Below are 27,645 nucleotides of genomic sequence, written 5' to 3' on the forward strand. Positions count from 1 at the left end.
GCAGAAATTCGTAATTTCGAGATCATTGCCATCCTTCAGGAGAGCCCTTAAAACCTACTTATTTGGCCTGGCCTTCCAGGGTTTTAAATGAATAACTGTTTTAAATTGTTGCCCTGATTTTCAGGGCTTTTAGCTGTTTTATTGGTTTTATTGTTTTTTAATGGTCTGATTTTAATTGTTAATTTGTTTTAATTGTTTTTATCATGTTGTGAACCGACCTGAGCAATTTTGGAAGGGCGATATATAAATCTAATAAATAAATAAATAAAATCTTATTTTATTTATCATATTTATGTACTGTCTAATATCTACATCTCTAGGCAGTATACACAATCCAAATTATAATATAAAAACAAAAAACCTTTCACAGAATATAAGCAAATAAAAACAATTCAGAGAGTGAATCTTAGCATTTTTACACACCTGACTCAAATGGCTTAAGGCTTAAATCAATATCTGATGTGTCTGTAAAACTTTACATTGACTAAAATGTATGAGTGATTAAAAATTACTGTTCTACTTTTTATTCTGCATTAACAACAATCATACAAGGCAGAAATAGAGAAGGGATAAAATATTCTCTTAATATAACATATTAAGATAGTTTTTGTTTTCATAAGATTTTAAAAAATTAATATATAACTGTTTAATGCTGTTTTAACAGACTTTCCATGCACTCCATGGCCAGGTTAATTTTCAAGTGGGTGGTACCCTTGGTAGCAGGATTAATTAAAAAAAGGAGAAACAGAATGGAACCTGATGTGATCTGGAGGTGAATGCTTTCATTTCATAATGAAATAGGAAGTGAGAAACAGAGCAAATACTTATTTATTTTATTTATTTAACACATTTATATACTTCCCCAAACATAAGTCTCTGGGCAGTTTACAACAATGCAATAAAAACAACAGATAAAAAGATTAAAACATTACAACAATTAAAATATAACACATTAAAACTATTAAGAACACAATTAAAATATCTAATTAAAAGTCTGGGTGAACAAATGCGTCTTGACTGCCTTTTTAAAAGTTGTAAGAGATGGCTCTTATTTCAGTAGGAAGTGTGTTCCAAAGCCTCAGGGCAGCAATGGAGAAGGCCCGTCCCTGAGTAGCCACCAGAGAAGCCAGTGGCAACTGCAGACGAACCTCTCCTAATAATCTTCTGGAAACCTATTGGCAACCAGTGTAGATCTTTTAAGATAGGAGTGGTATGGTCTCTCTGAGATGACCCAGAGACCAACGTGGCTGCTGATTCTGGACCAACTGCAGTTTCCAGACTATAGCTTTTGATACAAAATAGTATCAAAAGCTGTCAAGAGGTCCAAAAGGACCAACAGAGTCACACTTCCTCTGTCAGTTCCCAATTGGAGATCATCCATCAGGCCAAGCAAGGTAGTCTCCACCCCATAGCCCACCTGAAAGCCGGTCTGAAATGGGTCTGTATAATTAGTTTCACCCACAACTGCCTGGAGTTGGGAGTCCACCACCCTCTCAATTACCTTGCCCATGCCCAATCACAGAAGGTTGGAGACAGACCTATAGTTGCTCAACTATGAGGAATCCAAGACAGGCTTCTTCAGAATTTGCTGGGCATCCTTCACGTTCCTAGAGGGATGCCACAACGCCATAGCCTCAATTTTCCCAGGATCCATCTCAATCCCCCTGTATGAAACCTGATGCCCTAGGAAGTCCGCCATTGGCAGGTCGAAGGCGCACTTCTCCAGCTTGGCATACAGACGATATTCCCTTAGCTACTGCAGCACTGCCTGGACATGGCTGCAGTGGGCCTGGGCGGTTGGGGAATAGACCAGGATGTTGTCGAGATAAATGATCATGAACTGGTTGAGGTAGTCCCAGAATATGTCATTCATCAGGTGCTGGAACACAGCCGGGGCATTGCAGAAGCCGAAGGGCATTACCCGATACTCAAAATGCCCATACCGAGTCCGGAAGGCCATCTTCCACTCATCCCACTTGCGGATGCGTACCAAATTATACACCCCTCGCAAGTCCAACTTGGTGTAGATAGTGGCACCCTGAAGCCTCTCCAAGAGTTCTGGAATGAGAGGCAGTGGGTACTGATTCCAGATCATGATTTTATTAAGGGCCCGATAGTCATTGCAGAGCTGCAGTTCCCCACACTTCTTCTTAACACACTGGGGGGACCACTGGGGAAGAGGAGGGTTGAATGACAACCCTCCTCAGATTCTTTCCCAGGAAAGCCCATAGAACAGTTAACTCAGGTTCAGAGAGGGAGCAGATTCGCCCTACCAGCAGGGCTGCCCTGGGTATAAGGTCGATGGCACAGTCATAGGACCTATGTGCGGGTCTTTGAAGAGGGCCTGAAGCTCAGCCATGAACACTGCATAGCTTGTCAAGAGGTGTGCCCCTTGGAGCAGGAAGGGGGTAGCCCATTTGGCAGCTGATACAGTCAGGAGACTGATCACGAACCCTACTCTATTCCTGTCATTGGGGAAGTCCTCAGCTCTGAGAAGCATGAAGAGTTCACACTGGACCAGGAAGGTCTGGAACTTATCTGGAGCCCCATCAAACTTATCTGGCACCACTATTGGGCACTTATGTCAGCACATCAGCCCCTGGGTGGTTAGCTGTGCTTGCAAAGCTGCCACAGCAGCAGTGAGTTGGTTCCCCTGGCTCTGCTGGAGTTCTGAGATCTCTCCTCTTCACATAGTTGTTTTGGGCTGGAAAGCAAACTGCCAGGAGCTTATCTGTCCGAGGCTCGGTCCAAGGTCACCGTCAGAGAATCCAGTAGCTGAGGGATCCTCTTGAGTCTGAAAACAAACACAAGAGAGAAAAATCACTATCAAGTATCAAGTTCACCCTGTCTCCTCCACACCTAGGTCGTTCACCAAATTCCAAAAATCCTGAGCCCAAGGTCCATGATGTCACCAAGGGAGGTCTCAAAGCGAGGTGAAGCAGCCTGATGTCTGGCTCAGGAACCAGGTCTCAAGGAACAGGAGTCAGGGTAAAGGGTTTGAACAAGGAGCTGGGAAATCCAAGCAGCCAAAGGCTGGTCTGCAACAAGCCCAAACAATGCATTGCTTTCCAGCAGTTTGTTCCTAGCCTGCTGGTTGATTTATAGTGCTTGGCTAATGGCTCTCCTCCCCCAGCCAGCTGTTGGAGATTTCAGCGTTTATCTCATCTGTTAAAAAGACGCTGACTTTGCCTCACTGGTTGCAGCTGCTGCCAGCATCTGGCACATCTTCGTTCTTGAGGGGTAACTGGTTGTCCCTCTTCCAGCTCAGGACCTGACATTTCATTCCCCCTCTCTTCTGCTTCCAACAGCCCCTCTGGAGCTGGAGCTTCGTCTTGGCCTGTCTCAGCTGACTCCTGCAGCTCAACCGTTGAGCTCTCCCCTTCAGGTGCCTCTTCTTCTGCTGGAGGATTGTCAACTTCCCCCTCCTCTTCACTCTCTGTTGGTGAGGGCATGACACACAGGGTCTCATTGCTGGGCAGCAGCTGTCTCTGAGAAGTAGATGTTAAAACATCCTCCTCCCTGCAAGGCTCCTGGCAACTTACATATTCCTCATTTTATAAAACAATTAGAAATGACATTTTAAATGTAATGAGTAATTGAGCAATGAGCCTTTTTCAACGGCTTAAGTTCTTTAGAGCAGTCTTTTATGAAAATAGTTCTTTGTGTGTGTCAATGTATGTGGAACTAAGTAGGAGAGGTGGGCAGCAGTCAGGAACAATAACACAGCAACACAGGGGGATGATGCAATTAGAAGGAATTGCTACTGGGAAGTGTTTGTTATTACAGCATGGTGTAGGAGCAGGAGGGACTCAGATGGATGTTGCAGCTGACTTCTCTAATAAAAGACTTTTGTAATGTACTCCTGCTTGATCCTTTAATGAGTGCAAACCCTGCTTGAAACAATATGGATGATATTTTTGGATATGAGTTGTAAATTGACTGCTTCCATTGAATTCTTTTCACTTGAATCAAGAGTGGATGTCTTTTAAATATCTATCTATCTATATAAAAGCCTAAGGTGGTCCCTGGCAAATGGTCCATGGCAAGCCCTGCCCTTGCAGCTCCACAACCCAGCTGCAACCAATGGAAATCATGCCCATGAGCAGTGGCATCACGGCAGCAGCAGCCTGGATCGGCTCCAATAGCTGGCCTCAGCCACCCTGCCAAGTCTGTGTGGAGGGGGGGAGACCAAGTGAGTGGAGGGGGAGGCTGAGCAATGAGGCCTTCCATCACCCTACCAAGTCTCGGGCGAGAGGCTGAGTGAGTGGGTGGAAGCCGAGCAAGGGGGCCTTCTGTCACCCTGCCAAGTCTCTGGGGAGGAAGGCCAAGCAAGGGGGCCTTACGTCACCCCACCAAGTCATGGGGGGAAGGCCAAGTGAGGGGGCCTTCTGTTGCCCCACCAAGTCTCTGGGGGCCAAGGTCACTGCTTCCTTCTCTCCCTCTGGCTGCCTCACCACCAGAGCACCTCACTCCTCCAGCCTGCCAGGAAGCAGTCAGGCTCACCATCACTTTAAAGCAGGGGGGAGGCAGGTCAGAGTGGGGCAGAACAGCCAGTAGGGGAGCAGGGGTGCAGGAGAGGGGAGACAGAGGCAGGGATGGCAGCGGAGGCAGCAAAACCTCCTTACTTGGGCTCTCCTGCCACCCAGATGTCTGGTCAGGCCGTTTGTGTGTGCAGAGAGTCCCTAAATGGGCCAGAAACGGCCTGACCAGACATTTGGGCAGTAGGACGGCCCAAGAAAGGAGGTTTCGCTGCCTCTGCTGCCATCCTGGATGGCAGGGGGTGGCTTAAGGCGGGGTCGGGGGAGGCAGGGTAGGGATCTGGATTGTCTAGAGAGGGGGTGAGAGAAGGAGAACTAGGGTGCAGATGTTCTGTGCAGGGCCAGGTAGTATATTAAAATACTGCTTGAATCACAGATTACTAGAGTTGAAGCAGAAGTTACTCTGACAGTCCATCTTGAGTATGTAAGAAATCAGAAGGACTTCCAAGTAAAGTTTAAAATTGTGGTATAAATATTCTAATGATATTTTGCAAATATATATATTTGCAATTATAGATACTGCAGGAAATGCAGCATGTAACAAAAGCAGGGATAAGATTTCATTAACATATGGAACCTGTGGTGTGGGTCAGAACTGCCTGTGTTATGCTGAAGGACATGTCAGCCAGTGTGTATACTGAAATATTCACAGACCTTTCAGAGGCTGCTCCATAGCTGCATAAAATCCTCTAAACTCCATCGATAAAGGCATCAAGTAGCATTCCTGTCATATTTCTGAAAACTCAAGAAGTTCCACTTGCACAAGGAGGGAGAGGTAATTTTTGCCAGGCTCCCCTTCCCTCTACTGCCCCCTGCACTCCTAAAAGTGCAGGGGGCTTCTGAAGGTCATTCAACCCTTCTGGTACATACTGTATTTTTGTGGAGATGGCTGTGATTATTTACTGGATGGAAGCTGAGGTATGCCAAAAAGCATGCACAGCCACAAGAAAAAGGCACCAGTGTGGAGAAGCAGTGTGCGCTATGCATATGAACAATGTAAGACCCACATAAGATACATGCATGGCAAATTATCTTGAGACAAAGGATGCTGGACTTTATTTTAGGAAAACATTACTGTGTGGATGAAACAACACAGAGACTCTTTAGACTTCAGACTCTTCACAGTCCTCCTAATCCAGTGTGAAAACTAATAAATTTTATATTTCAAGTAAATAATATTTTTGTCCTTGGTATATTTCAACTCTTTCAAAGATAATTACATTACAGATGTACACCGTTTACTACATGGATTTAATGGGAATATACAAATGAAAAGTGGTGTAATAATTTCCTTTTCCAAAAGAGGACATTTAACCCTGAGAATTCTGCAATATACAGGATTTTATTTAATTTTGCTGGTTTACACACTACACAGTCCCCTGTTGTTCTAAGCCAGATGCACACATGCTGCAGCATTCTACTCAAAAGCAGGCAGGCACTCATTGGGGCGCCTGTGTGCCTACTTTGTGCCACAGAGTAAACTGGTGTGTGGACTTTGGTTGAAGAGCGGTGTAGAAATATTCATAGTAGTAGTACTAAGCACAATGTCATCACTGTTTCAATGCTGCTTCCATTGGGAATTATGGGAGCAGTGCTGGTACAGCAATGATGCTGTGCTTAATAGGTACAGAGGTGCCCCCTGATTGCACAACCATTGCCCACCTGCTTTTGAGCAAAATGCTGCAGCATGTGTACATCTCACTTAGAATGGAAGAGGAATGTGCAGTATGTAAGCCTTTATCACATTCTTGGCCTAGATCCTTAGCAAGATAATATAAGCCACCACAACAAAATATCCAGCAATTTATCCAAAAAGTTTTATTTTACACTGATATTAATTTTTTCCAAACAAACATAACATATCAAATGAATCAATTGAGGAAAATAGATAGTAAACAAATGCACGTTCGATATTTTGGGCTGTTTCTATAATAGGAAACAAGTGCTTGCAGTAAAAGCCATCTAAACAGGAGAGAAGGGCTTAGATTAAAAATGCATCTGGCTTTCATTTCAAAAGTAAAGGCATGTCCAGACAGTAATTTTAAACAGAGACAGATGTACATTCAGTGGTTGCTTGCTTGCTTTTCTAAAACAAGTATAGGCTGCTGCTTTCTCGTATGTTTAAAGTGGCTTATAAAAGATCTGTGTGAGGCAGTCTGCACATATCTCTAAATTGCAGCCTTTGCAAACATGGAACCAATATGACCAATGTCAACTCCAGGGCTTCAGTACCCTGAATATTGCAAAAAAGGTACCTACATTAGGCAGCTGCCTGCTTTCCCTGTATCTGTTTTAGCCCATGAGCACCAAACTGGATGTGCAGTCGTCAGCCATTTGGATACCCTTTTATTTTGCCCTTCCCAGTTCCAGGAAGCAGTGTATCAGAAACCTCCAACTAGTCAAGAAGAAGCATCTTGCATTGGATTATTTGTATTTTGTCAATGCAGCAAAGGGCAAGTTCTTTCCGCAGATTATTAATGATAGTAGTTAGGCACGCAAAGAAATAATTAAATTTAGCTTTTTAGCCTACCAGTGTTCTCTCCAACACTGCAAATATGGACTGTGGATAAGAGATCTCTCATACTTAGTGCTCGCTTACTTTTGAGTCATGTTCTTTATCCAGTGCAGAATCCAGAGGAAAGAGTTGTGGCACACAAGGACCAGGCAATGGAGTATAATTAAGACTATTAATAGTTTAATGAAAGACATCTTGATTAAGAAAGGCAAGTGCAGACTGCTTCCTATTCTCCTACTGCTTGTTGTTTGTCTGCCCAGCCTCCAGTCTAGAACTAAAACTGTAACTGATCTAGAACTTGGCCTGGATTAATGAATGGATTCACTAGAAACATAACATCCAGATTTACAGATAGGTGCTGGGAATTTTTGTAGTAGCCAGTTGTAGATATTCCAGAGTGTCTTTGTGGTAACTAGCCACACGGGAAATCTTTCGCACTTGGAATTCTTCTGTTTGCCTTTTCTGCAGAGAGTTTGTTATCATCTCAGCAAATTCAGCCTGCAAGCGCTGCTGATTTTCCCTGGAAAGAACCAGATAGAAAAGGTTTAAATGACTCATATACAAATACAATGAGTATTTATATACCACTTTTCAACAGAAGTTCCCAAAACAGTTTACCTAGATAAAAACAAATAAATAAAATGGTTCCCTGACCCCAACGGGCTCACAATCTAAAAAAGAAACATAAGATAAACACCAGCAACAGCCACTGGAGGGTTGCTGTGCTAGGAATGGATAGGCCAGTTTCTCTCCCCTGCTAAATAAAGAGAATCACCACTTTTTAAATGTGTCTCTTTGCTCAGTTAGCAGGCTAGGATACTCAATGTGTGGCAGTATGGCAGTATACTCACTGAGTTTCTTAATCATAAACCTTTTAAGAGTAGTTCATTCAGCTTTCCTTTCCGTACATTCGGAATCTATTAATTTAATACTGAGATATAGTATGACATCAGTAAATTGCAGGTCAGCCATGACTGACATCCTGACTATCTGTGTGGCCACATGACACACAGAAGCATTTCCACTCCAGAGAACTTCTGGAGCTCCATGATGTCCATCATGCAAGAGGGGGTGGTTTTCGCTGATCTCTCGCTTCCCTCAAAATGCCCTACGCCACCTGAAAAAATGCTCCCTGAGGGCTGTGCAGCCCCAGGGACATATTTTTCAGATAGCACCATGCATTTCCTGAGGAAGGAGAAAGTGGTGAATTTTTTTTAAAAAAACCAACAACCCTTGTGTGATGGACATTGCGGGACTCCAAAAGTTCTCTGCAGTAGGGACACTTCTACCCACCATGTGGTCATCAGGTTAGTCAGGATGTCAGTCAACATTAACAAAGACAACATAAGTTATTTTCAGTGCATGGGAATTATAGGTTTACTTCAGACTCTTCTTCCATCCACAAAGTTTGTGAATTCATTTGGAGTAAACAATAAGTGGAAATTAACTATGGCTATGAATCCAGAACCATACAAGGCATGATCCAGTTTTCTTGTCCCACCTTCACTTGTTTCCCCATAATTTGATCATTTTCCCTTTTTAAAAGAATTATTTATTGTTGTTATTATTTTTATTATTATTAAATTGACGTTTTTGTTGTTCTTCAGAATCTTATCACACACACACACGACCCTCATTATCCATGGTTTCACAGATCACGGTTTCTGCTATTTGCAATTGGGTCATAGAGACCCATTTTACATTATTGCAGTGGTGAAAATAGGCTATTTTGTAGGGGTGTGCAATTCGGATTTTCTGTGTTTCTATTTGTAACCGAATCGAAACAGCCCTGATTCTATTTGGATCCGAATCTGACCCATCCGAATCACCCCAAATTCGATTCGGATCCGAATCGCGGCTGATCCGAATCGAATCAATTTGGGTTTCGGATCTGTCCTATTAATTTCCCCAGATTCCCAGCTTTCAGTTAAAAGAAAAAGCTAAGCGCTAGCCCTTATAGAAGTGGAGTTATGGAGCAAAATGTGTGGTCACTATTTTTTAAGTGTACGGATTCTTTGCTGTATAATAACTTTCACTCAATGAATCCTTATAAGGATTCATTACACACCTTCATTTCTTCTATTCACTTTGACTGTCTTTTAGACAGTGCCAATTGTCAACTGCCATGTGCCAACTACACCCCACTCCCACCCACAAGGCAGTGAGGTACTACTCAGTTTAAGTTAAGTGCTTAATGGGTGGAGGCTACCACCCAAATTGCAGAGGAATTGGACAAAGGGCTGATTTTTGGTGAATTGTTGAAGGTTTAGTGTCTTTGAGGCAGATTTGGGGCATAAAGTGGGATCTGGGGTGGAAGAGTGTGGTGAAATGGTAGTGCCTAATGGGTGGAGGCTACCACCCTAATAATAATTATATTATTATTATTATTATTATTACATTTATATCCCGCTCTTCCTCCAAGGAGCCCAGAGTGGTGTACTACATACTTGAGTTTCTCTTTCACAACAACCCTGTGAAGTAGGTTAGCCTGAGAAAGAAGTGACTGGCCCAGAGTCACCCAGCTAGTTTCATGGCTGAATGGGGATTTGAACTCGGGTCTCCCTGGTCCTAGTACTGCACTCTAACCACTACACCACGCTGGCTCTCTAATTGCAGAGGGATTGGGCAAAGGGCTAGTTTTTGGTGAATAGTTGAAGGTTTAGTGTCTTTGAGGAAGATTTGGGGCATAAAGTGGGATCTGGGGTGGAAGAGTGTGGTGAGGTGGTAGTGCCTAATGGGTGGAGGCTACCACTCAAATTGTAGAGGGATTGGGCAAAGGGCTGGTTTTTGGTGAATAGTTGAAGTTTACTCATCTTTAAGGTTTTTCCCTATAAGGTATAATGGAGGTTTCAGCAGCCCCATAAGTGCACTTAGAGGGCGCTGGGGTGGCCCAGAGTGAGTGGTGGTGTAGTGTACATAGGGTGCCAGCCACTCCCATGGGGTTGCTAACCCATGGGGTACAGGGTTCTGTTGTTTCTGAGGTGGTCTGAGTGTAGATTCTATGGTAGCAAATGAGAGTGGGTTCATGGTTTGTATTGAAAATCTCATTTGCTACCAGAGAATCTACACTCAGAACACCTCAGAAACAACAGAACCCTGAACCCCATGGGCTAGAAACCCATGGGGGTGGCTGGCACCCTCTGTTTACTACACCACCACTCACTCTGGGCCACCCCAGCACCCCCCAAGTGCAGTTATGGGGCTGCTGAAACCTACATGATTTCCTATGGAAAACTTCAACAATTCACCAGCCCTTTGCCCAATCCTTCTGCAATTTGGGTGGTAGCCTCTACCCATTAGGCACTTAACTTAAACTGAGTAGTACCTCACTGCCTTGCGGGTGGGAGTGGGGTGTAGTTGGCACATGGCAATTGACAATTGGCACTGTCTAAAAGACAGTCAAAATGAATAGAAGAAATGAAGGTGTGTAATGAATCCTCATAAGGATTCATTGAGTGAAAGTTATTATACACCAAAGAATCCAAACACCTGAAAAATAGTGACCACACATTTTGCTCCATAACTCCACTTCTATAAGGACTAGAGCTTAGCTTTTCCTTTTAAATGAAAGCTGGGAATCTGGGGAAATTATTAGGACAGATCCGAAACCCGAATCCATTTGAATCGAATCAGCCGCGATTCAATCTGTACCCGAATCTAGCCAATGGACCACAGGGGTGATTCGTTTTGTCTCCGAATCACCCGAATCAGGTAGATTCGGGTACAAATCGATTTGAATCCGAATTGATTCGCACATCCCTACTATTTTGCCTATTTGTGGCTCCTGTGTACCTGGAAATGATCTCTGGTGGCATGTCTGACCTGGAGGCAGTGTGGACTCATTTTGTGCCACAGATGTCCGTTGTATGTTCTTCTAAGATCGGGCCCACCTAAACTTTCTCGTTCCTTATCTCCCTTTACACTTAATGTAGAGAAAAGTGTAGAAATCACATCTTAGAGCAAGTGGCAGTGACTCAGCTTCAGGTTTTCCTGGATGAAACTGATTATCTAGGTCCATTTCAGTCTAGTTCCAGTCCCTGGATTTGGAACTGAAACATCTATCGTTCCTAGCACAGATGATCTACCAAGATGACGATCAACATCAACTACTTTTGGTTCTGCCTCTCAGCAGCTTTTGACACTAGAAGTCATGGTATCCTTCTGGACTGCCTAGCTGGGATGGGGTTTGGCACTGCATGATCATGGCTCCTAGCCTTCCTAGAGGGTAAGTTCTAAAGGCTAGTGCTGGAGGAAGCCTATTGGACATAATGACTTTTGATCAGTGGTGTCCCACAGGGTTTTAGCTTGTCTGCTGTACAATCATGTACATCATTTTCATGTAGATTTATTATCTACATGAAATTGCTGGGAGTGATAGTCCAAAGATTTAGAGTTAACTGTCATGAGTATGCTGATGGGATGCAATTCTGTCTCTTTTCCATCTTGGTCCACTGAATCTACGGCTGACATCCTCACTAACATGCCTGCAACAAAGGAAGTTGTGTGCAGCATGTTGCTTTCCAGACCAAAGCTGCAGTGGTACATGTGCGTATGGGGTTTGTGTGTAATTTTTGCTGATCTCCCCTTCCCGCTCAAGCACTCTGTGACACCTGGAAATATGTCCCTGAGGGCCATGCATGTGCTTGAGATTACTCACACACATTCATGACCTGAATTATAAGGAATCTCAGGATTCATGAGGCCATAAATATGTGAATGTGTCTCCATGTGTATATGAACTGATGCCATTTTGCCTTCTGCCAAAAGCATGCTAAATAATACAGCAACAGAAAGAGAACAGACGGGTATTCTAAAAGCTGAACACCGATGTAAAAAATACTGTCAGCACCCTAGACTTCAATCAAAGAATGTCTTACACAGAAGGAGGCATTGGGAGATTATATTTCTGATCCTTCACTCCTGTCAGCCAGTAGGTAATCTCAGTCCCTTTTCCCTAATATAAAATGAGATAATCATACATTAGAGATTAGATCAGAGATGATATTTCTACAGAAAATGATATATGTTTTTATATTGTGTTGCTTTTTATTTTCTCCATATTATTTATATAATGAGCATGTGGAGCATAAAGTGTATACTTAGTGGATTTTCTAAACTGAAATGAATGCTATATTCCAGAAGCCAAGATAAGCAAATCAAGGTTACAGTCCTGTCTACAGTTATGCATATTCCAGTGAAGATGACAAGACTTATACTGAGATTAGATCAGAGAGCCATGTGATGCAGGGGTTAGAGAATGATGGAGTTGGGTGTGAAAAACCCAGATTCAAAGCCCTGCCCACCTATGAAACTCACTGGGTGGCCTTAATCAAGTTTCTTTGTCCCCAACAAATAATCTGGCAACATGGGGAGCTGCCTCATACAGAGTTTAATCTAGCGCAGTATTATCTACACTGACTGGCAGTGGCTCTCCAAGGTTTCAGGCAGGAGTCTTTTCCAGATACCTGCAGATGCCAGGAATAGAACTTGAGATTTTCTGCATGGAAAGTCGATGCTCTACCACTTAGCTACAGTCTAATTCAAAATATATTATCCTCTCAAGTATGTGATATATCTAGAAATGTGTTTTTAAAGTGAATATGTGAATACATGATGTGTGTGTCTGTGTGCATGCACATGTGTACACATGCTTGTTACCTTCAGATAGGTCTCTCCTCGCTCTTCATACTGGAAATGGCAGTCTGTCCTCTTGAGGATAGCAATAGTGGACCCACTTACATGAATCCGTAGAGCTGTATGTATGCAAACAAATAATAAAGAAACAGAGTTTCTGTACAGATGTGTAATTTTTTGTTGTATTGTACTAGTCTATGCTATAGCTGATATTTATTTATTTATTGATTTGATTTGATTTGTGTACCGCCCTTCCAAAATGGCTCGGGGTGGTTCACAAGAAGGTAAAAACAATTAAAACAAGTTAACAATTAAAATCAAACTATAAAAACAGAATAAAACCAATTAAACAATTCAAACAGATAAAAAACCCTGGAGAACCAGGGCAACAATTTAAAACCATTTAAAACACTATTTCAGTCATTTAAAAACCCTGGGAAGGCCAGGCCAAACAGATAGGTTTTAAGGGCTCTCCTGAAGGACAGTAATGATCTCGAATTATGGATTTCTGCCAGGAGTGCATTCTACAGCCCATTAGCAGCTACAGAGAAGGCCTGCCTCTGAGTCACCACCAGACGAACCGGTGGTAACCGGAGATGGACCTCCTCAGATAACCTTAACGTGCGGCAGGGATCATGCAGAAGAAGGCGCTCTCTTAGATAACTCAGACCTAAGCCGTTCAGGGCTTTAAAGGTAATAACCAGCACTTTGTATTTTGCCCGGAAACATATTGGCAGCCAGTGTAACTGTTCCAAAACAGGCATAAGATGGTATCTCCGGGTTGCCCCAGACACCAATCTGGCTGCTGCATTCTGAACTAACTGAAGTTTCCGGACTATGTACAAAGGCAGCCCCACATAGAGCGTATTGCAATAGTCGAGCCAGGAGGTTACCAGCTGATGCACCACTGTTTTGAGGTCAATCTCTTCAAGGAATGGGCGTGCAGCTGTCGAATCAGCCAAAGCTGATAGAAAGCACTCCTGGCTGTGGCCTCCACCTAAGATACCAGGGTGAGGCCTGGGTCCAGGAGTACTCCCAAGCTGCACACCTGCTTCTTCACGGGGAGTGTAACCCCATCCAGCACAGGAAGATCTAACTCACCCCTCAGATTCTGAGCCCCCACAATCAGCACCTCCGTCTTGCTTGGATTCAGCTTCAATTTGTTATCCCTCATCCAGCCCATTACTGCCTGTAGGCAGGCATTTAGAGAATGAGTGCCATTTCCTGAAGATGAAAAGGAGAAGTAGATTTGGGTGTCATCAGCATACTGATAACACCCAGCACCAAATCTCCTGATGACCTCACCCAGAGGTTTCATGTAGATATTAAAAAGCATTGGTGACAGAAGAAAGCCCTGAGGGACTCCATATAACAGCTCCCGTTTTGAGGAGCAACTGTCACCAAGCTGCACCATCTGGAATCTACCCAAGATAGGAGCGGAACCACTGCAAAGCAGTGCCCCCTATCCCCAACTCTCCCAGGCGAACCAGAAGGATACCATGGTTTGATGGTATCGAACGCTGACAAGAGATCCAGAAGAACCAGCAGAGTCACACTCCCTCTGTCGATTTCCCGGTAAAGGTCATCCATCAGGCCAACCAAGGCTGTCTCAACCCCATAGCCAGCTCTAAAGCCAGTTTGAAATGGGTCTAAATAATCGTTTAGCTGACGATAGTCTTGACTTTCCACTGTGACAATTATAGTTGACTCCAATGTCCAAAATGTATGTTTTATTACGAGTAACATTGGCAAATAGAGCATAGCATCTGAGACTGCAGTACTTGAGTAGTTTTAGAATAGTCCCACAGCATTAAAAAGGATTAGACCAATGCAGGGAGGATAGGCCTATCAACAGCTATTACCCATGATGGGAAACTGGAACCTCCATGTTCAGAATCAAGGCCAAGCTACACATTATGACAAGCACATGTAAACTTGTGTATTTGTTTTAATCCTCCTGAAGAGGAAGCGATGGAAGGCCCTGATCTGGTTTGGAATCATGGAGTAGGGTGAGTGGAGCAGCCTCTCATGGCTGTCTCACAAGGAAAGTTCCCACTGGCACCAATGGGAGCTTCCCTCCTGAGAAAAATAGCAGCTACAGTGTGGGAGACTGATCAAGATCAGGAATGCAGCAAGGGAAAAGGTTAAACCCTGCTCGCCTCACACTGGCTTCAGCTTGGAGCCTCAAAACAGTTTTAATTGTGCTAGTCACAAGCATGCCTATGGACCGTTAAGGGATTTTTGCCATTTTCCGAAGTGGCAGATGACAACATGCTATAAACAAGATGCTGAACTTGCAAGCTTCCCCAAATGACAGCTTCCCACCAATACCAATCTTTCCCTGTAACGTGCAGGTACAGGGGAGTGCTGGGTAATTTCGAGGCCATGCACTCAGCTCCCAGGGACCCAAACTGATCCCCAGCATTCCAGAAAAACAGGTTGCTTACCTGTAACACATGATCTGGTAGTGGTTCCATACATTCATAACTAGTGGGTTCTGTGCCTGCGCAGATCAGCTTCGGGAAGAATTCGTTAGCTCCTCGCGACGCCAACCGCCCACTGCACGTGACTGCAGTACCCTCAAGTGGCGGTTAGGCATCTCCATTTTCAGTTTCTTGAAGGCCGACAGAGCAGCCCAGGCTTGTGGACAAGATGTCAAACGCCAAATAGTCATCCATAATAAAGCAGTAGCTTGCAAAACTTCTTAGAGGGAAGGGCCGGGCAGGATTTATGAATGTATGGAACCACTACCAGATCATCTGTTACAGGTAAGCAACCTGTTTATCTGGATAGTGGTTCCAACATTCATAACTAGTGGGTGAATCACAAGCTACCCAGATGGAGGTGGGTAAGCATTGCAAGTTACTGCAACACCCGTTTGAGGACCGCCCATCCGAACTCAGCAGCTCTGGCCGTACACAGATCTATGGCATAGTGCTTCACAAACGTCTGATCCGACGTCCAGGTTGCAGCTGTGCAGATATCAGAGAAGCGAATGCCAGATAGATGAGCTGCAGAAGTGGCATAAGCCCTAGTGGAGTGAGCCCTAATCATCGATGGAGGGACGACACCCTGCTGGTCATATGCTAATTTGATCAACTCCACCAGCCAGAAGGACAATTTCTGTCTCGTAGGAGAGAGTCCCTTGCACTTGCCTCGCAAGCCAACAAACAGCTGAGGCGTCTTCCAAAAGTCCTTAGTAGCCTGCAAATAGAAAAGAAGGGCCTGGCGAAAATCCAAAGAATGCATTGCCCGCTCTAGCGCGGATGCAGGATTTCTGAAAAAGGTAGGCAGTACAATCTCGGCATTGATGTGAAAGTCAGACACAATCTTAGGCCTGAAATTGGGATCCAAGCGCATCACAACGCGCTCTGGATATATCTTCATATAAGGCTCGTCAACGCGGAGAGCCCGCAGCTCACTCACCCGCCTGGCCATAGTGATAGCCACCAAGAAAAGTTTCTTCAAGGTTAAGTTCTTCAATGAGGCAAGACCCCAATGGCTCAAATGGTGGCTCCGCGAGTGACAAAAGCACCAAGGAAAGACTCCACTTCTCCGCCGGTGGGCGAACTGGTGGATACAGATTGTTGATGCCTCTCATGAAGTCTTTACAACACGGATGGGTGAAGACTGTCTTACCGTCCCACCCATCATGCTGTGCCGATATCGCTGCCATATGCACTTTAATGGAGACATTCGCCAGGCCACTCTGCTTCAGAGTAGTCAAATATAGAAGAACAGCCTTCAGGCTCGCCTCTTTGGGGTCATAACCTCTGGAGGCAGCATGTGCCGCAAACCTACGCCATTTAGCCCGATAGCTCCGTCTTGTTGATAGCTTGCGGGTGTTAAGGAGAATTTTCTTTAGGAGCCGATCCTCCAAGCTGTGAGGCTCAGCACGGACAGATTGTGGTGCAACACCTCCCCTCGGCCCTGTGTTATCAGATCTGGCCACAGTGGCAGTCTCCTGTACCTGCCTTGAGACAGTCTGTGTAGCAGCATGAACCATGGCTGCCTTGGCCACCAAGGGGCAACGATGATCGCTCGCGACTTGTTCTGAAGAGGTTTGGCCACCACCCTGGGCAGCAATGGGGTCAGAGGATAGGCGTAAAGCAGTTGATGACTCCACTGATACTGAAAAGCATCTCCCTTTGAATCCTGGCCGACACCCAGTCTGGAACAGTAGTGGCTGCACTTGCTGTTCTCGAACGTTGCGAAAAGATCCACCGTCGGTGTGCCCCAAGTCTGAAATAACTGACTCATGATCCTTGGGTTGAGCTCCCACTTGTGCTGGTCCAGCACTAGTTCCCGGCTCAAGGAGTCCGCCAAAATGTTCAAGGTCCCCTTGATATGAATGGCAATGGGATAGATGTTGCGTGGAATGCACCAGTTCCACAACTGTAGACTGAGACTGCACAATGACCTGGAGACAGTCCCGCCTTGCTTGTTGACATACGCAATGGCCGTTGTATTGTCCATTTGGAACTGGATGGTCTGCCCGACGAGTCTCTCCTGGAAGGCTACCAAGGCCTTCTATGCAGCCAGCAGCTCTAGAAAGTTTATATGCAGATGGCGCTCCTTCAGCGTCCATTGACCCTGCACCCTGTGGTGCAACAGATGCGCACCCCATCCTTGCATTGAAGCATCCGAGGTCACCGTCGCGGTCGGGTTTAACGTCTTGAACCGCACAGCGTTGAACATGTGCGACTCTTTTGTCTACCACGTAAGGGAGGCAAGTACTGCGGCTGGCAGTGTCAATCGCTTGGACTGTAGGCCCAGCAATGGCCGGTACGCTGTCAAAAACCAAAGTTGCAGCTTGCGCATGCGAAGTCTCGCATACAATACCGTGGTTGTACAGGAGGCCATCAGACCGAGGATAACCTGTATTGTCCTCGCCTTCTGCACCGGATGGCTCTGACACATGAGGATAAGAGCCTTCAAGTGGGCAAACCGATCCCTTGGCAGAAAAGCCCTCTGGGCTGTCATGTCCAACACTGCCCCGATATATTGAAGGCGTTTTGCAGGTTGCAGAAAGGACTTTTCCCAATTGACCTTCATGCCCAGTTCGTCCAACAGAGAAGTCACCGTGTGGACATGCTCCTGTAGCTGTTCGCGTGTACCGGATGTCAGTAGCCAGTCGTCTAGGTACGGAAAAATGGATAGCCCCTTCGTTCGAAAATGAGCTATTATCACTGCGACACACTTTGTGAACACACATGGGGCTGTTACCAGGCCGAAGGGTAGGACGTTGTACTGGTAGACTTCGCTTCCCATAGTGAAGCTGAGGAATTTGCGGTGGTTCTCCTGAATGCCTATGTGGAAGTAAGCATCTTTTAAATTAAGCGTTGCAATCCAATTCTCTCCATGAAGGAGTGGAAGGATGGCTTGCAACGTTGTCATCCTGAATGTCCTTACTTCGATGTATTGATTTAGGCCCCGGAGATCCATAATCGGCCTTATGCCCCCGTCGTGCTTGGGGACTTGGAAATAGCGGGAATAGAAGCCTGACTGGCTGAGAGCCCACTGAACCGGCGATATCTCCCCTTTCTCCAACAGCTTCTCCACCTCCTCCCTCAAAACAGGGGTTTCCGGAGTGTACCTTATGCCCAGAAAAGGAGGGTATTCCTCGAACTCTAGTGCATAGCCCGTCATCACTATGCGTAAGACCTACTGGTCTGATGTTATGCGATGCCATGCTTGAGCAGGGCTTGCCAATTTGATGGGAGCTCTGGCAAAGTTCAAGGAGATGGTGTTCCTTGCTTCGTTGGTGGTTCAGTTGTTCCTTAGGGGCAAGTCGCATGATGGTAGTGGGCTCGCCTCTTGATCAAAGCTGCTGCTTGGTTTGCGGTGTCCTCTTAGTCTGGCCAGACTGGTTAGCTCTATTCCTGGCGTAATAAGGGCGCTTGGAAGCATTTCCAAACCGCTGGTAAGGGCGTCTAGAGTCCCTCTTTTCGGACTGCCGGTAACCGCCCTGACACCGCTGGTACGGATTGTACTGGCCGTATGGACGGTATCTGTTTGTCATTCTCTGATTGGTAAAGGATAGTGCGGTGCTCTGCGACTTCTTCCACTGCTCCATGGTCTCGTCGGTCTTATCCGAGAACAGGCCTGCACCATCAAACGGAAGATTTTCAATCCTATCCTTCATATCTTGTTGCAAGCCTGTCGCCCGTAACCAGGCGTGCCGCCGTAAAGTAATAGACGAGGTCAAAGTCCGTGACTCCGACTCGGCCAAGTGTTTGGCATTAGCCAGCTGCTGCCGAGTGGCCGCTGTTGACTTTGCAAACACAGATTCAAACCTCTTCAGGAATTCGCTGGGGTCCAATTTCGCACGCTGATCATACAGGGACTCCCACAGGGAATGTGTATAATGCGCCTGACAGGTCACATAATTAGCAATTTTAATGGACAAGCAGGCCGTAGAGTAAGTGCGGCATCCCAAAACGTCTAGTTTGCGGCCCTCCTTATCTGCAGGAGTAGTGTGGCGCTTGCCGCCCTTCGAAGTGGTCGTGCAATCGACAACCAATGAATTTGGTGCTGGGTGACGCACGAGATAACCATTGTCCTCCTCCTGGACATCAAATAAAGCTTCCAGCCGCTTCGAGGTCAGCGCTGACGTCTGGAGGACCTCCCAAGCCGACTTCACAGCTCTAGTGACATGAGGAAGCATTGGCAAATAGACTGGTTTCAAACCAGAGGCTGCCTTCATCATGTTAAAAACAGGGTCATCTAGATCACTTGTCTTCTCTTTAAGGGAGAGGCCCCAAACTCGAGCCATCTCCGCCACCTGTTGGTGATAGCCCTTCATTTCTTCATTCGGTGAAATCGATGGGACATCCGCCACATTGGGATCAGGATCCGGAAGAGCCGGTGTCTCTGGGTCATCTGGATCCGGTGTAGAGTCTGTGGCGTAATCATCTACCACATCATCGTCCTCACCCTCATCAGAAGGGGCTGGAGAATGACCTACAGCAGTTGAGGTGACTTGGGCAGGCACGAATGCTGTTTGAGTCGCTGCCTGATGCAGGGAAGTAGACGGAATGTGGTTCACATTTGCTTGGAGAGAAACTGTGCGTTGACGCGGCACCGGCGCCGTTGCCTGAACAGCCATTTCCATGCGCTGCACCAGCGTGCGAACAGCCTGCACCGCTGTCTCCTTAATAACCTTGGGAATCTGTTCCCGTTCTCTGAACCATTCTCTGAACAAGGCATAGTCAGTCTTCGTCATCTCCACTACTTCACCCCAACCGCCACCGAGCGAAGGTCCAGCAGTGGGCGTGCCCCTCAGGGACAACGACGGAGTCTTGGGTATGTATCCAGAGAGAGAATCCCCCACATGGAACCCCGTAAAGGTGCCCGTCGAGGGAGTAGTCTCCTCCGAGTTAAGCATGGGGACCAGTCTCATCTCCCCTTCGCTCGCCCCTGGTGTTGCCGGCGATGTGACCGGCAGAGCATGAAATTCCGGTGCCGACACATCCTCAACGTCGACATGGCCCTCCTCCTCGATGTCGATGGGTTCCACTTCTTCGAAGTCTGCGTGCACTTCATCAATGTCGACATGTTCGATGTCAGGTTCGGCGTCGACGTCGAACTCCGTGTCTTCGATCAGCGCAATCATAGATTCCGGGGCTACGTTCGACTCCGATGCCAACATTGGAGAGCGTGCAGCATCCGCCGCGTCCGCTGTGTCAGGTTGGTGTCGGGCCCCAGGACTCGACGCCTGTGCTCTCGACCCCGCTCTCAGTTCCGTCAACGTCCACTGCTCATGTTGACGAGCGCTCCGTGGCTGGTGTCCAGGAGTCAACGGAGATTGGTAGGGCGTAGGAGCCGGGTACAAGGACGCTGCTCGACGTCGAGGGATCACATAGCCCTGCAGGTCCGTAGGCGAAGGCGTATGTTCGGAAGCATGGCCATGCTTAGATTTCTTACGGGCGTCGTCATGGCCCGAGGCTGCACCCTTGTGCTTTCTCTTCTGGCCCGCACCATGACTTTCTGCGCGTTTGAAGGAAGAGGCGCTTGAAGGTCTCGACGCCAACGCGCCCGATGTCGAAACCAGGCCCGACGTCGAAGCCGAGACACTCGGCGCCGTGGGCCGTGATGCCACAGCAATGGAAGCCGAAGGAGCCCCTTTCAGTGTTCTCGACTTGCCAGGGTCTTTAGACTGCGATTTCAGCGCAGGACCTGGCACCGTATCCTTTTGCGCGGCCTAAGGCAGCAAAGCATCCTCCATTAAATAAACCTTAAGGCGCGCCGCTCGATTTTTCAGCGTCTGTTTGTTAAAAGTGACACATACTGAACAAGTGGCTGTATCATGGGCCTCACCCAGGCAGAACAAACAAAGGGTATGCCCGTCGGTCGAGGGGATCTTCCCCCGGCACTCCGTGCAACTCTTAAAAGTCGTCTTGCCAGGAGTTCCCGCTTTACTCACGCCGCTCATCCTGCTGAATTGTCGTTCCGGTCCGAAGTCAGTGAGGGGAGATCCGAGATTGAGTCCAAGCCAAATCGCTGAAGAAAAACGCTGTCAGGTCCGTTCCGGGTCCAAAACCGTGCTGAGGTACCAAAAGCCAAATCAGAGTCCAACAGAGTAGTCTTAGTCCGTTTACCAATGTCCAAAAGCCGTAAAAACTTATCTCAAAAACTTTCCATGAGGAGCAATAGTCTCCGAGTACTGATTGCTATGGCAGTCAGAAAGAAACTGAAAATGGAGACGCCTAACCGCCACTAGAGGGTACTGCAGTCATGTGCAGTGGGCGGTTGGCGTCGCGAGGAGCTAACGAATTCTTCCCGAAGCTGATCTGCGCAGGCGCAGAACCCACTAGTTATGAATGTTGGAACCACTATCCAGATCATGCCCCAGAATCCTGTTACATAATTGGGAGTCTATAACAGATCCTGAAAAATTTCACAACAGACAAGTCAATATAGAATGTATCTCTTGAAGACATTTTTTTTTTGCAGGGGGGTGGGGAGGACCACCATTTTAAGTTACAATAAAATTATTTCTTTCTGGAGGAATTCTGGATTTGACAATAAAGTATTGTACAGTGTATTTATGAATTTCTGTTCTTACGGAAACCTGTAGACTCCATCCTTGAAGCCGTATTTACTGTGTCTCCAAACAAGCAGTAACGAGGCATTTTAATCCCAACGACACCAGCAGCACATGGACCTGATGCAAAGACACAGATTAGCATTTCAGAGGCAGTGTGGGCATTCCTGTGTGAACACATTGTCTCAAACACATTTTAAACACTGAACAACTTGCAAATTAATTTCAAATGATCCTATTTCCTTCCCCATGGTATACTTTAGTCCTGAGACAGCTGTTAGAGTTTGAGTCCAACAACATGCAGAAAAGAATTTAGGGAAAATCTGACTTCCCACAACACAACTACCTTGACGTTTTAAAAATAAATGGCTGAAGAGTAGTACACTATCTACCATTACCACCATGGCAACAAGGCAATTCCTACAATTCATTGTATATGGACTAGATATCACCATATTATATTTGAACTGAGACCTGCAAAACTATCCTGCAGAACTAAAATGCTTCTGGGGCATATATTCTAATTGTCTGGCTATGTCCTAAACCTATCTTATAGGCTGGGACTTGGGTAATCAGATAACCATTGGCTACATCAAGGCTAGCTTCCTCAGGTGTCAACCTCAGCCAAAAAAGCTAGTTTTAAAAAAAGTTTGCTATTTAATTTAGAATTTTGCTATTCTTCCTCAACAATTACTGATACTTCAAAAAATACTTAATGTCTGAGAAGATATATGTAATGCCCCATTTCTATGATCATTTTATGGAAATTTAAACATGAGATTGAGCATTCTTGGTTGATTGTTTTTGTCAGATGTTTGATATATCACTCCATACCAGAGTGAATTCCTATACGAATCCATACAGGAAGACCTGGAAGATGCTGAAGTTCAAAGGAGCCCATGAAGCTGAGTATATCCAGTGCCATCATGGATATGTCCACGGCATGACAGTTCCCATTCCTCTTGGGTAAACCACTCACTACCATATATGCATCTCCAATGGTCTCCACCTGTTGAAACATGACCCAAAGTCACTATCTTTACCTGGCAGAAGAGACAATTCTGATCAGATATAAGAAAGGTTTAAGTCATCTTGTTCTTTTCTGCTTGGGCAGGGAGGAATGTTAAGAACCTTCCAATTAACAAACATGTTTATACAGGTTTTTGCAGTTATAAAGAGTCCTCAGTTTAGTGAGTCTGTGTGAAGATGATTTTCTCTGAACTGAAGAACTCTCTTTATAACATTTAACATGTTAAGTGAAAGGAAGCCTACCTTACTGTTCTATTTTAAGTAAATGTAACAAAGAATTACTTAGAATTAAAAATAATTATCGCCTTTTCTTTTATCTTTCTTAAATGAGTTGTGGCAAATACTCTATTCTCCCCCTCCTTTCACTTCAGTCTTTCTATCTAGCCTTATGTGTCCTCTTTTCAGTTCTGATCACCTTGTAAACATCATGATTGTCAAGAATGTGATCAAAATTTTTGTAGATTTCATTGAGCATGTCCACCACTTCCATAGGAGTGCTGTATTTACAGATGGTTGTGAAGCCCACAATATCACTGAAATAGATGGTGACTTCTTCAAACAGTTCTGGCTCTACCCGTCCAGTTTCCTTCAAGGACTTTACCACAGGCCTGTCAAAAGCAGAAAGAGAAGCATAGAGAACAAAGCTTCTTAATTTCAAAGTGTGCTACAAGGGCAACATCCATTGCTTAGTGACTGTTGTGTAATGGTCATAGTTGTTGAGAAGTAATATGGAAATGCAGGCCCGTCAATAATAGCAATGATCTCAAAGCAAATCATATCAGCACTAATTAAACTTCAAAGCACCAATGATATAGATAATATATCAGCTTCCTTTCAAAACTTGTGGGATATTGGTGTATAGATGATCAGATCTTGCAGTGTTGGAGTGGATCAGATGGCCTTTTGATCTGTTCTACCTGTTTGGTTTTTATATCTGGAGAACCCTGCACCTTCCAGATGCATTCACATATTAAGTAACAGTCAGTGTTCATGTTAAAGCTGAGGAGATACACTCTAGTCTCTTGAATTTAATCTGCTTGATCAGAACTGGAAGCTGGTGTTTTTAATGCCTAATTGCATAATTATGTATATACTCTCAAGTACACAGCTCATTTCACTTGGCAAGGCTGTTCTGTTTCCTGGAAGAATTCCACCTGGGGTGATTGTATTATGTCTTATATCATGTCTTAAAACATGACAACTGATTCCCTAGGCAAGCAAAAGCCCATCTGGAGCCATATACTTGCCCATGTCACCAGTTGGAAGGAACCAATACTTCCAGTGCTTTCAGTTTGGGGCTCCCATAAAGATTAATGTCCCTTACAGCGATGCAATTTAAATCACACCAAAGCCCTAATCAAACATTATGTTCTACACATATGCAGGTATCTGCACACAAGTACATGCTTTTCTGTGAATGACTGTACAACCATTCATTTTAAAAATGAACTTGAGTACAGCTACAGGACTCCTCAAGCGCAAAGTACAGATAGAACTATACTATATGATACTTTACATGCACTGAATGTAATGAGTGGATAGCTGTATATGTGCACAAAGTGTGTGTACACACTGAACAAAACGTGTGAATAGGGCTCAGGTCAAAGACGCATCAGGAAGCACAAGAGAAGTTTAGCTTGGAAGTAGACCTGATTCATGTTTATATATGCAATGGCTTCATGTTCATATACTGTATATTACTAAGAGTACCATAGCTCAAACAGAATATCATAGGCCTGCAGAAAATCCACAAAATGTCCATACAATTACTGGACTGAAGCAACTTCCCTGCAAAAACGGCTTAAGAAGCTGGGGCTTTTTAGCTAGAGAAGATAGAACTAAGAGAATATAACAGAAGGTTTGTGTGAAGCAACAGAGGAAGGAAAGGTGATGGCAAAGATCTGCAGAGGTTCAGGATAAACGAAGAACTAAGGGAAGTGACAGCAGCCAATGTTGGCTGCACTGGGAGCTGTTGGGATATAGCAATAGCAATAGCACTTACATTTATATACCGCTCTATAGCCGAAGCTCTCTAAGCGGTTTACAATGATTAGCATATTGCCCCCAACATTCTGGGTACTCAGAATGAGGATGGACTTCACAAAAGCTTGTAATAATTGTCTATAGATACTGAGCCTTTGTTCACTCCCTGCTTGCTGCTCTGTTGTCACTGTCACTCCACGCTTGCTTTTTCTCTTCCTCACAATACCTAACAATTACAGCACTAGAGAAGGTTGCTTTCTGGCTTCTTTTCTTCCTGCCCACTCCTCCACAGTCTAGCTGTTTTATAGACAGTACTATTTAACAAACACTCCCACTGTCTGGCATCATTGTGAGACATGCATGTGCCAAGAGATTTTCCAGCACTGTTTACCCAGGTATGCACTATCTGGCACCTTTACCGAGAACACATGGTCATCAAGTTGTGTATGACTGCAACACTTGCACCATTTTTGATGTCATTTTAATTTAGTGGCACAAACAGAAGTTTGTGCTGCTGCAACTGAAATCAGGGGTGGATTAAGCCTTTTGCCACCTGTAGGCGGCCAAGGATTCTCCGCCCCCACTGTAGCGAGGGTAGGGATGGCAAGGATGAAGCCCCCCACTTTTACTTCTAAATGCCACTGCCAGTGGTGGCTGCACAGTGGCGACTGCAAGGAGTGCCAGGGGATGAGAGGCAAGTCCCCCCTTCACATTAAAATGCCCCTGCATGGAATGGGGTGACTGGGAGGGTTGTGGTGGTGGGGGGAGGAAGTTCCCCCGTTTTACCTTAAGGAAGACAGCTTCCACTGTGTGTAGGCATTGGAGTGAGGGAGAGCTCCTTCCAGCTTCCCTCCTCCCGCTCAAATGAGTGGCACGCTTCAAAGCAGCTTGTCCAAAAATGGGCTGCTTTGGGGCGACCCACCCATTTGAGAGGGAAGCGGGGAGCTCCTTCCAGCTTCCAGCTCCCCACTTCCCTCTCAAATGAGCCCATTTTTGGATAGGCTGCTTTGGGGAATGCCAAAGCACTTCTGAAACAATTTTTCAAAGTTTAAACAATAAGTTCTGCTAAGAACTAATCTGCCTACTTTCCTTTCACTATAATCTTAATTGATAATTACTATCTTCATAAGTTAGCCCACTTCCTTCTCAAATGTTCATGCACCCACCATCTTGAACTGGTGTGGATGGCATCATCACAAACTACCCCATTGAAGTTTCCCTATGTGTCACTACAACAGTACCAAATGTGGTCCAAATCAGTTAGGCAGTTCACAAGTTAGCCCACTTGCCCCTCAAACGTTCAGTTATCCACCATCTTGAACTGGAGTGGATGACATCATCACAAACTATGCTGTTGAGGTGTCCCTATATGTCCCTACAACTGTACTAAATTTGGTCCAAAACAGTTCTCACTTGTGCTTCAAATGTTCACATGTCTGCCATCTTGAATTGGTGTCAATGACATTGTCACAAACTACACCATTGAGGTGTCCCTATGTGTCCCTACAACTTTTCCAAATTTGGTTAAAATCAGTTAGGGAGCTCACAAGTTAGCCCACTTGCACCTCAAATGTTCACACGTCCACCATCTTTAATTGGGGTGGATGACATCAACTATGCTGTTGAGGTGTTCCTATGTGTCCCTACAGCTGTTCCAAATCTGGTTCAGAGCAGATAAGTGGTTCACAAGTTAGCCCACTTGCACCTCAAATTTGACACGTCTGCCATCTTGAGGTGGATGACATCATCACAAACTATGCCATTGAGGTGTCCACGTGTGTCCTTACAACCGTACCAGTTTGGTTCATATTGGTCTAGGCATTGCAAAGCTCATAAAGGGACACATATGGACAAAGAGAGAGAGAGATGGGTGATCTCATAAGCTTACTTTCCTTAAGCATGTGCTAATGCAGCACTTGTTTTAATGGGGACTTTTACACAAAACTACTGTAGTGCAATTCTGTGAATCTCTGTTCTTTTGCACAACTAAGTCATCTTGCTCTAGTGCAAGTTTGCTAATTCTGTATGCAGTTCATTGCTCTGCATGTCCATCAATATTCTTTAACTAGAGGAAATGGCTGCAGTTTGGAAATAAGAAAAGATGTCCATAAGGCTTCTCCTCTCTGTTCTTGCATTATGTTTGCACTGTTTACACGTTACTGATCAGAGGTGAAATTCCAACACGTCATTGGAACATGGGCCCACTCCACCCCGGGACCTTTTATAATCTCTGTCTCCCTTCTATTCCAATCCACCAGCCGGCAACCCCTGCTGCTCACTGGAATCCGCACACCTGTCGCCCTCTGCTGCTGCCTCCTCCTCTTCTCCTCTGGCCCACAAGCTGCTCTGGCTGCCCACTCTTCCTGCTTCTGGCTCCTCTTGTCTTTGCCTGCCCGCCTGCTGGCTGCTCTGCGGCAGCACTAGCAGCAAATAAGTAGCAGCAGTGGCGAAATTAGGGCGGGGGGGAGGAGGAGGAGGAGACAGCAACAGCGGTGGAGAAGGAGGGGGCTAAGGCAACACAAAGGTTTTGGGGTGGCAGTGGCTGCCACCTCTCAAAAATAAAATGTAAAAATAAAATTGAAGGGGACCCTGTTCATTTATTGAACATGGGCCTCCTCCAACCTTGTTACACCACTGCTACTGATGCTGGGTCAGGGTTAATGCTAATCTAGCAGTAAAAGGGAAACTCTGCGTGTGGCTTGAGATAAATACTTTCCTCTACATTAAGTATAAAGGGGATAAGAAATGAGAGAGTGAGAGAGTTTGGGTGGGCCCAATGTTAGAAGAACATGCAGCAGACAGAAATAATGAACTGATTAAGTTCTGAGACCTTTCTTGGCATGTCCAGAACCCTCTAACTGATTGTGAGCCCTTTGGGGACAGGGATCCATCTTATTTAT

General features: G+C 45.4%; 1 protein-coding gene across 4 annotated transcripts in view; it reads right to left on the reverse strand.

Moving 5' to 3' along the window:
- Positions 1 to 5,770: 5,770 nt before the first annotated feature.
- The window catches only part of GUCY2C (guanylate cyclase 2C), a 140,438-nt gene continuing 118,563 nt past the window's right edge, over positions 5,771 to 27,645 (reverse strand). For all 4 annotated transcript variants that reach the window (XM_053256172.1, XM_053256173.1, XM_053256174.1 and 1 more), the window contains 6 exons: positions 23,178 to 23,370; positions 22,568 to 22,742; positions 21,755 to 21,853; positions 12,712 to 12,806; positions 11,931 to 12,007; positions 5,771 to 7,573 (listed from right to left, as the gene is read on the reverse strand). In XM_053256172.1, coding sequence (XP_053112147.1) covers positions 7,399 to 7,573; positions 11,931 to 12,007; positions 12,712 to 12,806; positions 21,755 to 21,853; positions 22,568 to 22,742; positions 23,178 to 23,370 — 814 coding nt within the window. In that variant the 3' untranslated portion in view covers positions 5,771 to 7,398. The remainder of the gene's footprint in view (positions 7,574 to 11,930; positions 12,008 to 12,711; positions 12,807 to 21,754; positions 21,854 to 22,567; positions 22,743 to 23,177; positions 23,371 to 27,645) is intronic.

This window comes from Hemicordylus capensis, chromosome 5, assembly GCF_027244095.1.
Source record: "Hemicordylus capensis ecotype Gifberg chromosome 5, rHemCap1.1.pri, whole genome shotgun sequence".
Taxonomy (NCBI): domain Eukaryota; kingdom Metazoa; phylum Chordata; class Lepidosauria; order Squamata; family Cordylidae; genus Hemicordylus; species Hemicordylus capensis.